Consider the following 13,942-nt stretch of genomic DNA (forward strand, 5'->3'; position numbering starts at 1 on the left):
GACTGCAAGTGCTGCCAGACTCTTGTTCCTTCAAGTGTGGTTACACAGTAGGAGAAAACAAGCCCCACACATTTAGAGAACAGAAGGTTGTGTGCCTTTTGGTGTCTAGTCTCAGATTTCCAGTTTGGTGTTTAATACTGTTTGCATAACCAGATACAATTGTGTGTGTGTGTGTGTGTGTGTGTGTGTGTGTGTGTGTGTGCAGATAATGTATAAATCTGCACTTTCACAGTTTAGAAAATATTGTGCTCCTTATTCAATTCTGAAGCAATACGCTTTTAAAAGATAGTGTCTACCTAACACACCTTAATTTGATATTGATTCCCATCGTTAAAAATAACCAACTTGTTTGGCATTACAAAAACCAAAGAAGAAGGTAGGGGAAAATGCATAAAACCTGTGAAGAGAATTATTTTTCTGAGAAACTAAGCAGCATTTTCATATAGCTATGGTTTATTTCCTTTCTTAAAAATTTTGGCATAAGGGATGGCCTCAAACTCTAAGTCAGAATGTCATAGTTTTTGCAGTAATCAGAGTTATGGAAAACTATTCCTCATGCTCCACTGGATTTTGGTCAAAGGAAATCAGAAAACATTGAAGACATCAGAACTTAACAAATCTTGAGAGTCCATGACTCCCACAAGTATAAGACATAAGAAAAAGAGAATGCCTTTTGTCAAAGAATGGGTAAGGAGATAAAGATAGGGAGAAGAAAATGAACAGACACACATGTATTAGTTTGAACCAGAAGAAACTGGCATCTTTCATAGGTCAAAGATGGTCAAGTCCTTACAATTTTAAAAAGTTCAATCCAATATCAAAATCCCAACAAATAAACAATGGTTGACATCAGTCTTAAGAATAAAAATGTTTTCTCTTTCTTCCTTGTGTTTGAATTGCTTTACCTTCTCTTTTCTCTAAATCAAAGAAGGAAATAAACCACTTGACAAAAAAAATCAATGAACAAATACAATAGGGAAAAGTTTAAAAGGACAAAAGGACAACATAATAGACACAAAGAGAGAAAAAGATTAGAGATTGAAAAGGAAGAAAATGCAGATAAACAGAACATTTTTAGGTTGAAAAAAAATTTAAATGATGCAAGGTCCAAATTCTAAAAGGTAAACACAATGGCTAGAAAAATACTGACACTTCACATAGTGACATCAAATGCAAAAACAGTCTGCTTTATATTATTAGATGATCTTGGGGCTACTAAAAATTGGATTACTAGAACTTAAAACAGAAAGTGCCTATAATTTGGTTATATGTATTCAAATCCTCCCTTCTTCTCATGGGATGATGTTCTATAAATGAAGGGCTAATGTTAAATGGAGGAAAAGATTCATATGCACTCCGGATCCACTGTTAATATGTGAATAAATATTTCCAATAAAATCAGTTTTTGCTTTCATTCATTCTCCTGAGCATTGGAAAGGGTCTATTTTAAAACTGATGTGCTAAATTAAAAGGACTTCTATGCCAGAATAAACAGAAAATGGGAAGGGTAAACACAAACAATTGAGTAAGAAGAGACACCAGGATGAAAACACAAAGAAGAATTATATATTAAAAAACAGTAAAGTGAAGGCAGACACTAATACAATGGAGGGTCAATGGCTTTTCAACTAAAGAAAAATCATCACAGACCCAAATATATAATGTAAACATTTTGTACAATGTATTTAAAGGTACAGAACTTTCACATCCTCTCTACAAAAAAGATACTATCTTTTCTGGTTGAATGCAAAGAATTTGAAAAATTCCATTTCCATTATTTGAAACAACTAATCCTTACAGCTCTTGAATTTCCACAATTATCATTAAAAAGCTACAAGCCCGATAAAAACAGTATTTCCAAAGTAAACATGGATTCAACTTTCATCTGGATGCACTGGTGTCCTTATTTCACTTTTAGGATAATGAAGATTAAAAGTAACAATAATGCTGGATGTAACAATCATTTTGAAAAAAAGAGAAAGAGAGAAAATAACCTCTAATTATCTTAAAATGATAGCTTTCTTTTGTTGCTGTTAATGTTTTCATCCATGTGGTCCAAGTACAATGGTAAATGGCATTCTAGTGTGTAACATTTGTAAAAATGAACCAACACAACAAGTATTTGTAAATGTCTTTTAAGAAGTCATTTAAGCAGCAGCGTAGCTTCTACCAACTGTGTTAACGGGTGGCCTGAGGTTGTCACTTACTAGAATTAGTGCTGTCATCCTTGGTTCCATCGAGAGCTCCATCGGGATGCATTTGCAAGTAGTAGCCTTGCCTGCAATATAACCTGGTCACTATACCCTTGAGCTGGGGATCTGAAAGGCAAACATAGTTATCATAAGCCTCACAATGTGTCAGAATAGAGTTTCTTTTTTTCTTTTTCTGATTCTTTTCTTTCTTTTTCAGAAGAGGGCATTGGATAGAAGTAGCACCTTTCACTCTCTATCTCCCAGATTCCTCTGTCTGAATCAAACTTAGAGCATATTGATCAGTAAAGGTGAGGAAAAAGCAGTCATAAGTTGCATGTGTCAGCAGCAGAAAATAGGTCCTTTTATGAAACTAATGTGTGGATTTAAATTATTCATTAACACAGTCGAGCTACTTAATAATCTATTCGTTTAATTATTAGCTAAGTCCTAAACTAATTAGTCTAATAGTCTAATGTCATTCAGGATGGTAGTACAAGAGTTGTGCAAACTTCTGCTTCTAAGAAACCTTATTAAAGGCTTTTTAATGGATTTTTCTTTTTACTTAATTTGACAAGTAATCCCAAAAGGTGAAAAGCCTATAATAAAAAAAAATCATAGGGGTGCCTGGGTGGCGCAGTCGGTTAAGCGTCCGACTTCAGCCAGGTCACGATCTCGCGGTCCATGAGTTCGAGCCCCGCGTCAGGCTCTGGGCTGATGGCTCAGAGCCTGGAGCCTGTTTCCGATTCTGTGTCTCCCTCTCTCTCTGCCCCTCCCCCGTTCATGCTCTGTCTCTCTCTGTCCCAAAAATAAAATAAAAAACGTTGAAAAAAAAATTAAAAAAAAATCATACTAACATTTTCATATGCATTCTTAGAAAAAGCCCCATTATGGAGAATGCCTCTTTGATGTCTAAAGGGTCAGCCTGACTGGCATGGAAGCATCTAGTACTCATGCATGACCCATAGAAAAATGGGAGAGTCGATTTCTGAGCTCAGGGTGAGGCACCATAACAAACCTATGCTGTCAGGTCAGCTCTGTGGCCATAATCTGGACGAATTAGACCGTTTACACACATTTATAACTAAAAAATAGAGTGAAATTATATAACGTGGATTTTGATTCTTAGCCAAAAGGGCCAAGGATAGAGGACAGTGGAAGTTTATTAAAGCAAAACGGGAAATCATATGGTAACAGACTTCTCATTTGATGATTCATTGAAAAGAAAACCATTCAAGTGACCCAGGCTTCACAAAGAGCCAGCTGTACCTTTGAAAATAAATATTTACATGTGGCTTTTCAAAGGCCATCCTTGTTTTATGACTAGATATGATGTTGGACATCATATTCATCACCATGGCAACTGGCAACTCTCCACAATCGCTGAATGGAACATGCAAATACGATCATGCTATCAAACAGTAGAATGGCACAGAACGATGAAGGCTACCATCTTGTAATTGACAGAAAATTTGTGGATTTGCCAACAGGTGAACACAAACAAAAAAACACACATGTCAAAAAAAAAAAAAAAGGCTCTTCCAAACCAGAATACCCTTAGTCTTTTGTTTAGTCCTCAAGAAACTAAAGACAATGTCAATATATATTATTATGGACACATAATATAACTAATAATTTGAGAAATGACTTTTTGGTACTTAGATTTTCTTCAAAGATCATATGATAGTGAAGAAAATCTGGGGGGAATACTGCATGAACACCACAGCATCACATCAGTGTAACTAAATATAATAGATGCTTCTAGAAGACTAGGATTAAAAAACAATCTAAGTGATTATTGGGATTGTGTGACATATGTTCCTTATTCTGTAGTATATACCTTTAAAAATCACACAATTCTAAGAAGTGAATTAGTGGGAAAAATTACTCTTGCACCTTAGTCTGCCATTCGCTCAGTAAAATTTGACTGGGTTATTGACCCTCTACGTATTGAGGACTTCTTTTCTTATTTATGCTGCATCGTATTTATGCTCATCACTGCAAATAAATGGCATGGAAAAGAAGAGAACAAAGGTAAAAAGTCAGGTTTTTAATTGCCATGAGGACATACAAGGAATTTCAGAGATTGATAATCCTCTGTAAAAGCTTTATGTTTTGAATCACGTAGTGTTAATAATTCTACATTTTAGCTACTACTCGAATTAAGTAGGTCAGGCAAGGCAGTAAAAGACACATAACCCCCACAAGCTCCCTCACACTTAAAGAGAACACTTCTTCCTCTTCTTTTTTTGTTGCTTTTCCTATTATCAAAAAGACAAGAGATAACAAGTATTGGTGAGAATGTGGAGAAAGTGGAATCCTTGTGTACTGTTGGTGGGAATACAAATTGATGCAGCCACTGTGGAATACAGTATGGAGGTTCCTTAAAAAATTAAAAATTAAACAACCAATCCGCTTGTTACCACAATCCCACTTCTGGGTACACAGCCACAGGAAATGAAATCAGGGTCTCAAAGAGATCTACAGCTCCATGTCCACTACAGCATTATTCACAATAGCCAAGATATGGAAACAACCTAAGTGTGCATCAGCAAGTGAATGGATAAAGAAAATGTGGTATAAGTGCACAACAGAATATTTTTCAGCCTTTAAAAAGAAGGAAATTGTGCCATTTGTGACAACATGGATGGGACTGGAGGACATAAGTCTGAGCAAAGTGTGAGCAAAGAATGAAACCATAGTTTTGAGTTCTCACTCAATTTCAAAGAAACGAAACCAAATTGATTTCTATGCATCTAGTTTCACATTATTTGATGTTCTCTTTTTGAGGAACCATAATAACACTGACTGTGCTCTTCCCAGGCGCCAGGCACTGTGGTAAGTACGTTACAGGATTAACTCATTGAACAAACCACAACTTATTAGAAAGCCCACTTTGAAGATGAGAAGGTGGAGTCAGAATGATGGAGTAATTGACAAAGAACACAAAACTGACAAGTGCTCCACTGGGGTTTGAACATGATCTACATTTTAACCACTAAACTGTGTGGCCTCTGGAAGTTGAACAATTGGCCCGAACCATCTTAAGAATCTAAACTAGGGGCGCCTGGGTGGCGCAGTCGGTTAAGCGTCCGACTTCAGCCAGGTCACGATCTCGCGGTCCGGGAGTTCGATCCTCGCGTCAGGCTCTGGGCTGATGGCTCAGAGCCTGGAGCCTGTTTCCGATTCTGTGTCTCCCTCTCTCTCTGCCCCTCCCCCGTTCATGCACTGTCTCTCTCTGTCCCAAAAAATAATTAAAAAAAAAAAGAATCTAAACTAAAATGCAAACCAATCTTGTTTTCTTTTTTTTAAACTAGATTTTAAAGATTAACCACAGCTGTATATAAACCCAAACCCTGCATACCTAGGGTCAAATCAGTGATTAGAACAATCACATGAAGTTAGAAAGAATCAAAGTGCTTGAAAATCTCTTCTATGATCCACCCCACTTTGCCATTGGCCACATTCCCAATAAATTTCCACTCATGAAACCCTCACCAACGTTGCAGATTTAACACTGTAGGTTTAAACTCATCTGTGTCATTCTCCCTCCTCCACCAACTCCAGTCGGAAGGTACTTGTATCGCTGACTCATCAACTCATGTGAAAGGTCTCAACACTGTGCCTGCCTTTGTCATTCCGGCTAAAGAATTGCTCGGTTTTTGCAGATGCTGTCTTCAAGATCTCCCTCACTTGCTCCTTGTTCTATTTGCACTGCCAGCAGTTCTTCAGGCCCCTCATTGCCTCTCCTGGGTGGTCTTTGCACCTGCAGTGGGCCCATTCCATCCAGCAGATCAGTAAATATGCAGGGACTCTGGCCACTCACTGAACTACTCACATGCCCTGCATTGTCTTCTACTACTCCACTCCATCCCCTGTATAGCCCAGCCCAGGTCACTGTGGGCTGCCTACAAATATCCCATAATGTTCCACATTTATCCTGTCCCCTTAACCTTTCCTGTCTCTACATAAAGATGCCCCCTTGCACATCTGTGTGCACATACCCACATGCACACATCTTTGAGTATTTAACTTCTTTTTCTCCTTCTGAAGTTCAGCTCCATCAATTCTTCTTCTGGGGCACTTTCCTGATACCTCAAGTGAGTTCAGATTCCTTCTTTAAACACTTTCATGGCAGCATTCTTCATGGGCATTACTTATTTTTAAAAAACTACAGCATTATTCACATTAGCCAAACATCAAAACTACTTCATTTTGAAATGTTTTTAATATATTAAAAGGTACAGGAAATAATACAACCTAAATGGAGGTTAATAAATGTTACTATTTTGCTTTGTAATTCGTTATTTGAATTTCATATTTATTTGTGCAATTATGTGATTGATGTCTATCTCCAAACTGTACTCTAAGTTTCACGAAGAAAACTGAGATGTATGATATGCTCACTGTTACATTTCCAGGGTCTAGACAAATAGGAACTGGGCAACATAGATTTCTTAAATGAATGCTGACTGGGTAATTATCTAGTCATTTCATATATTGCTAATAAGAATGAAAATTATAATAACATGAAATCCAGGATGGCAGTAAAGCCTAAAAAATGACCAAAAGTTTTGACCAGGCAATTGTATTTTCCAGACTTCTAACTTAAAACTAAATCCCCAGTATTATAAACTTTTGTGTAATGACATATGTGTATATAATATGAGCATGACCACATAAGAAATACTATCCATAGGGAAAATACATGGGAAACAACACACAAAAATGTGAAATATAAATATATTTTGCTGGTTCCTATATGTTTTTCAACACTTTATTATTTAAAAAATCTCCTATAATTTTATAATGAAAATGGAGATTTTTTAATAAAACATATTAATGTCTTTTGACAAAGGATGTGTAACGATAACATTTCATACATGCTTGCAAATAATACTGAAATACATGCATGCAAATAACCTAAATGCATATTACTGTTGTAGATTAACTGGTTGCCCCAAATTTTCTGGAGTCCACTTATTAGTTTCTCTTTGTGCTTAGCCACATGTCCATAAAACACTCACTATGATCCTCACTAATAAAACTAGCCATAGTGCAATATCACCGTTTATAGCATGAGGTCACTCTTTCAAATAATTAAAACAGAAGGAAACAAGCTCTTTCCTCAAAGGCCAAAAGTATGAAGCCAAATATCCGTGACAAACACAAAAGAAAACAAAACAATTTTCCTGAGAAAGCAAATCACAGCAGCTATATGTGGTCTGGCAACGGCATGACTAAATTTCTCGATCTACCATGTAGAGGACAACATAACCCTCCATATGAGTCTCTATAGCAAGACTATAGCAGTTGAGTCTCTATAGCAAGACTCAACTTCAGCCTAATACGTGCTGGACAGCTCACTTATACATATTATTTCATGATTCTGTGAGGGAAACATTGACAGGAAAGACCAAAAGTATCTCACATGACTTCCAGAATGGACAAGAACCAGTCTGGGCAGCTGCAACAGGAGTACAAGTCTCTAAAAAAGAGCATCCATCATGGGCTGCCTCCCTCCCAAAAAGAAAGGAAAGGCAATGCAATGTAGCGTGTGAAGACCCAGTATTAGAACTTCCTGTTTGATTGTCATCCCCAAAACTGAGAAAGAAATTAAGCTTTGCTAATAGTTTACATGGATTGACTTTGGAGTCTTCAGGTTCACATGTCATATGAGGTCCTTGAAGTACCTGAGGTAGGTTCAGGGCATTCTCTAGTTCTGAGGGACTGGCACAGTGTCCTGGCTGTCAGTCATTGTTCCCAATAAGTGATCTGCAAAATGCAGAAGTTTATGTCTTCTTGGTTAAGTAGACTTATAAGTTCTATTATCTAGTTTAACTAAAGTTAAGATATTTTAGGGAAAAAATCTGACAGAGATAATATGGATTAATAGTGATACTCAAAAAAAATCTAACGCCAAGAAAACAGCAAAGATGACAATTCCTTCACAAGGATTATGTGGTTGAAAACAAGTCCACAAATGAGTAATGGAGCAATGACGACCTACCTATTCATATCTAACATGAAGTCAGTCAAAAGTATTTGAAAACGTTAAGAATACATCTACTATGATAAAAACAGAACATCACCCCAAATTAAGAGTATGCTTGAATATAAAACAGTGAAAATATTACATGTGTTAAACAAGCTTATATTGATGAACATTCTCATTTGTTTTTCATAAAAATAATAGGATAAGAAGGTTTGGTGACATTCTTCTAGTGAATGTTAAAAATAAGCCCTACAAGAATGAGGATTTTGTTTTCAGTACTGATATATCTGAAACCCCTACAAACTCGACTCTCAATTAATAATTGAAGGAAAATAAATATCTGAAATCCCACACTTACATTTTAGCTAGCCATGTAAAAAATGCAAAAATAGTTTGCAATTCATAAGACTGTTAGAGTTCTTTATTGTCTTCTAAGATACACATTCAGAATATTTACTCTAATTAGGAAAATATGAAAACTTTGTTTTAATTATCCTTTTTCCTTCTGTTTTCTTTTTTAAATACTGACTGTGCTTGCACATCTTACTAAAAATGTTTTGAGGATACTCCTTGTTTGAAACTCTGTACTAACTATGCTCTCTGACATTAATTAAAGTAGAAATAATGAAAGCTAATGTGCATATATTTCAAAAAAATGTTTCATAATATATTAGCCTCAATACTCAGAACTGAGAGAAATGCAAAGCAGTTCAAGTGCCTTCAGATACAGGAAAAAAAAATACCCAACATTTTAAATGAAAACAATCACTCTCTCAGAAGTGAGTTCATTTAAATCAATCACTGTCACAAAAATTGTTTTCACGCAATGTGCAGACTGACAAAAGAGAAATCAGGATAATCCTTAGAATGATGGATATATTTGTAATCATTATTTAAATTGAAAAATTCACAATATGGCATGTGTTTTTACATAGAAAATATAAAAATGTATATACATCACACATACCATGTTTGTTTACACATAAATTTTGGTACTAGTTGGTTATCAGTGCAGGTTCTTAAATGTCACTTCTCTATTAGCTATGGAAAAATCACATGTTTTTTATAGGGTAAAAAGCAACTTTTGGAATAGACATTTTTGTGGCAGATCTAATTAGATTTTGGCACTCTTAGTAGCAGAAAATAGCATTGTGAATAATTTACCCAAAGCCATAAATTATCATATAATTCAGCCATAAAAATAAACCATGTTCAAGAGCTCTTCCAAAGGGCTGAGGGAAAAGGGTGCGGTAGGGACATTAGGAAAGTGATAAATAAACTAAAGGTATGTGAAAACCTGCTATGTTTTTGATAATTCCTTAGGATGGCATTCAATCAATTTCCTCTGGAAATTGCCCCCATGCTACCCCCGGGGCCCAGCCTCTAAGAATCCTGTGTCAGCTACTTCCGAATGGTTGCCTGATCACCACCCCAATTCAATGCATTACTACGTATGTCTGTTCAATTTTAACTGCTGTTTCTACAGCCTATAACAGGCTCTCCACCTCTGCCTACCAGAATCTTATGCCTGCAGGCACTAGAGATAGAACCTTGCATAAAAAAAAAAAAATAGTTCCTGCCCTCAAAGAGCTTGCTGTCTACTGAGGGGGGGTAAGGGAAATGTATAATATGGTTCCATGCCAATTAGTCATGTGTGAAATTATTGGGTTTATATGTCTTCCTGTCCTGCAAGTACATTATAAACCCCTTGATAATTTGTATCATCTGTTATTCAAAGTAGCCTATCACTATTCTTTGCACAGAGTAGCTGTTCAACAAATATTTAATGACTGAATTTATTTCATTCGTCTTTAAAAAGAATCTATATATAAACCCTAAATGGCATTTGAGGCAAGATGCATTTTTTATATCTTAGTTAAGAATTGAAGGAGCAGAGCATGCTTGAGATAAATGTGGGTTTTGAAATGGAAATTCTAATAATTAAAAAAAAATTCCAAAACAATTTGAGCCAAAAAAAAAAAAAATCCCTCTTAGTAGTGTACATTCAGGAAACAACAGTGGGTAGAGCATCTTCTTGGGGAAGACACTTAAGAAGATGACTAAAGGGAAGGAAGGCCATAATATCTTGCTTAATATGTGACCCTCAACTCCAAGGAGCATACAGAAATAAGAGTAATTCTTGGGATTCCTAATGCAGGGTTGAACTATCACTAGCTTTGTGAATATCCAGTGTCTACAAGCTCCAAAAGGGAACACATCTCTGGATCTCAGTTAAAAGTATCCTCTTCCAATACTATTTTCCATTGAGGTTCTCTAATTGCAAGATTCTAACATATTAGAAACACACTGGAGGTCCTATGACCCCAACATAATTTGGAATTGAACAATAAAATGGCCAAACATTGAATCTACTGTTTTCCTTTATTTATTCATCACTTACAAAGATAAATAATGATAAAATACGTGTGTTTTGGTTTGCTAACATATTCCTTCTAAATTTTAATTATATATTTAAAAATAAATTATAAGTGTTAATTATGTAATTGGAAAAGATAATATAAAAAATTCTTGTACATATTTAAGAACGAAAAATGTGTGTCCTTCAGTGACAACAAGTAGGGTTCAAGTCAATCATTATTATTGTTACATCTAAAGAAAGCTTTGCTGATAATATATTCTGTCAAGGATTCCTAATTTATCAATTATTTCATTTCCTCCTGGCCAGAAAACATACACGCAAATGCAAAGAAGTGGTATTCTCTGTCTCGTTCAGTGTTGATGTGTCACTCTGTGTGGAGTCTGAAACACTTACAAATATGAACACATCATTCATGTTCAAATTCTTCATCAATGACATCAAATACTAAAAGAAACTTAACAATATTTTGACATTTTATAGCAATTTCCTTACATTAGCCTAGGTATCAGAAATGACCATGCTGCTGGCTTACTGAGGACATAATATTTCCTAGATTGCCAAGCAAATAACTAAGCATTTAACTTAAAATTTCAAATGCTATTGTCATAGGAAGAGTGGAATCTGAGATATTTAAGGTTAGTTGCTACCTAAATAATATTTATTTTTTTTAACTCTATACATTTGGTATTTGTGTTCTTACTGCTGCTTTCAGACAAGTATCTCAAAGGAGTGTTCAAAATCTTAGCAATATATTTTCAATAAGCACATAATACTATGTATTTCTAGTTAAATTACTAGAATATTCCGTGCTTATTCAACCAGCCTCTAAATGTTCAATGATAACTCTTCTTTCCATTTCTTCATTACAGGATTTTTTAAATTAAGAAAACCACTATTGGCAATAACTACTACAAACCTCTTTGGAATTCTGAAAGGAAGCTGTGCCATCTTGAAATACTCACAATTTGGAAATTAAACTTGTGATACTTTTTTTCACAGTGTGGCATGCACACACACACACACACACACACACAAGTAGCAAAGTGTGGGACCACTTTGCCACTTAAGTGATCAAAATGACATTCTTTGACTTTGATAATCTTTTCACTTCTTGCAGCTCATCCAAAAAGCCTTTTTATACTTATTATAAGATAAAATATAATCGCATATTATAAATATTAATCATGCCTCTCTCTATGTCCTTCATAAAATTTGAGGTTAATCAAATATCACTGAATGGCTTGAGTAACAAGAGTAGTATTAACACTTGCTAATATTTTATATTCAAATACTATTACAATAGACAAATTTTGGTGCTGTAAATATGAGTGAAAAAGAATGTGAATGTTACATGAACTATATGGCATTATCTGAGAGAGTTTCATAATTATGCAGACTTTCTTTAAAAAGTGATTTCTACATCTGACCAAGATAGAGTAACAGGGACCAGAAGTACTCTTTCACAGGAAACAATAAAAAAATCACAAATTGAATTTTGCAAGACACTGGACATCAGGAAATGAAAAACAGTAGTCCCTGAGTGATGGTAAAGAAATAAGGTGAGTCCTACTATTTCCTGAGAGAGATTCCAGGGCATAGAGAAGGGCAGGGAGCCCAGTGGACTTCCTAAATTGAGGAAATTGAACTTAAAGTCCAGAGAGACCAAAGTAGATGGCATACAGTAGATTGGGAAAGAGAGAGCTGCTGAAAGAGAGAACATCTAAGATCTGCAGAGGGTTCCTGTGAGTATTCAGCTTTGCATTGATCTACAGTTTATGTGGGGAAACCATCCCTAATTGGGGAAAACCATCTGAGAGGATTAGAGGTAACACTGCCTCAAAAACACACAGGACTGTAAACACTACCTGTTCCCACTAGTCAGACCGGAAAAATTCATAATTCATGGGGATTGAGCAGAGTATAAATAGGGTCTTACTTCAATAGGGAGAAAAATTAACCGTAGTCTGAGTCCTGCATTAGTCTCACCTAAAAAATCCTAAAAACAAGTACGAAAGAGTATACCATTTCAAAGGAAATTAACTGCATCCCAGAATAAGCTCAAGAATATTTATAGGAATACAAAAATTTTGAGCACTCAATAAAGTAAAATTAAAAATATTTGGAATCCAATAAAAAATTACCAAGCATGCAAAGAAACACAGAGATTTCACCTGTAACAAGGGGAAAAATCAATATATCAAACTGAACTAGAACATCCTCAGATGTTAGAATATTAGAAAAGGACATGAGGTCATTATAACTGTATTGCACAATTCAAAAATTAAGTAGAGACACAGAAGACACAAAAAGGGCCCCAAATGAACTTCTACAGATGAAAGTCACAAGTTGTGAAATGAAAAACAAAAACAAAAACAAAAATATTGGTTGTGTTTAATTGTGGATTTGGAATTGCAGAAATAAAAGGGTAAACTTGAAGACATAACAATAAAAATGGTTCCAAATGAAACCCACAGAGAAAAAATAATTAAACAAATAAACAGAGCCTTAGTTGTGTGATAACTTGAAGCGACAAGAGGCATGTTTAACTGAAGTCTCCAGAAGAGATTATCAACAGGACAAGAAGGAAAAAGATTTGAAGAAATAATGGCTGAAAAACTTCCAAAATGGTAAAATGTATCCAATATCCAAATAGCTTAACAAATTCTAAAGACAGGAAATATGACAAAAACTACATCAAGACACATCTTACTGGCAGTACTCAAAACCAGTGATAGAGAAACAATCTCTTCCCCCCTCCCCCGTAAGGAAAAACACATTACGTAGAGAAATAAAGACAAGAAAGACAGCGGATATTTTGTTTGTAACAATTCAAGCAAGAAAACAATGTAGCAACATCTTTAACGCACTGAGAGAAATATCTTAAAACTCTAAAATAGTGAACATATCTTTAAAAAACAAAGGTAAAATAAAGAAATTTTTTGACACACAGAAAAGAAAGAGTATACCATCAGAAGGATTCCATTACGAGAAATGTTGAGGGAAGGTACTCAGAGACAAAGAAAATGATATCAGAGAGCAATATGTATCTAATCTAAGATAATGAGCACTGGTGATAGTAAATACACAGGTCAAGACATACATTTTTTGTTATTTATATCTCTTTTAATGATAATTGACCATTTAGGCAAAAATCATAATGCAATGTGGGGTTTATAACGTGTAAAAGTGAAACATAAGATGGCAATAGTATAAATACCAGGAAAGGAGAAATGGAAATATGCTACACACACTTAAATATATACCATATATGCTATTAGAAAGGCCCCACATTTGGTTTAATGTTCTGCTGATACCATCTTGAAATTATTAATAGTTTTTTTTTAACAATAGGCCTTGCATTTTCATTTCGCCCTGAGC

At 35.2% G+C, this 13,942-nt stretch overlaps 1 protein-coding gene across 4 annotated transcripts in view; it reads right to left on the bottom strand.

Moving 5' to 3' along the window:
* The window catches only part of FGF14 (fibroblast growth factor 14), a 614,997-nt gene that overhangs the window by 119,825 nt on the left and 481,230 nt on the right, over nucleotides 1–13,942 (bottom strand). For 3 of the 4 annotated variants that reach the window (XM_047084855.1, XM_047084920.1, XM_047084997.1), the window contains one exon: nucleotides 2,208–2,318. The exons of the other annotated variant lie outside the window; for it this stretch is intronic. In XM_047084855.1, coding sequence (XP_046940811.1) covers nucleotides 2,208–2,318 — 111 coding nt within the window. The remainder of the gene's footprint in view (nucleotides 1–2,207; nucleotides 2,319–13,942) is intronic. 4 annotated transcript variants of the gene reach the window in all.

The sequence above is a fragment of the Lynx rufus genome, unplaced genomic scaffold (assembly GCF_022079265.1).
Source record: "Lynx rufus isolate CCGP_SWC_20201006 ecotype Redwood Valley unplaced genomic scaffold, mLynRuf1.p SCAF_1, whole genome shotgun sequence".
In the NCBI taxonomy this organism is placed as follows: Eukaryota; Metazoa; Chordata; class Mammalia; order Carnivora; family Felidae; genus Lynx; species Lynx rufus.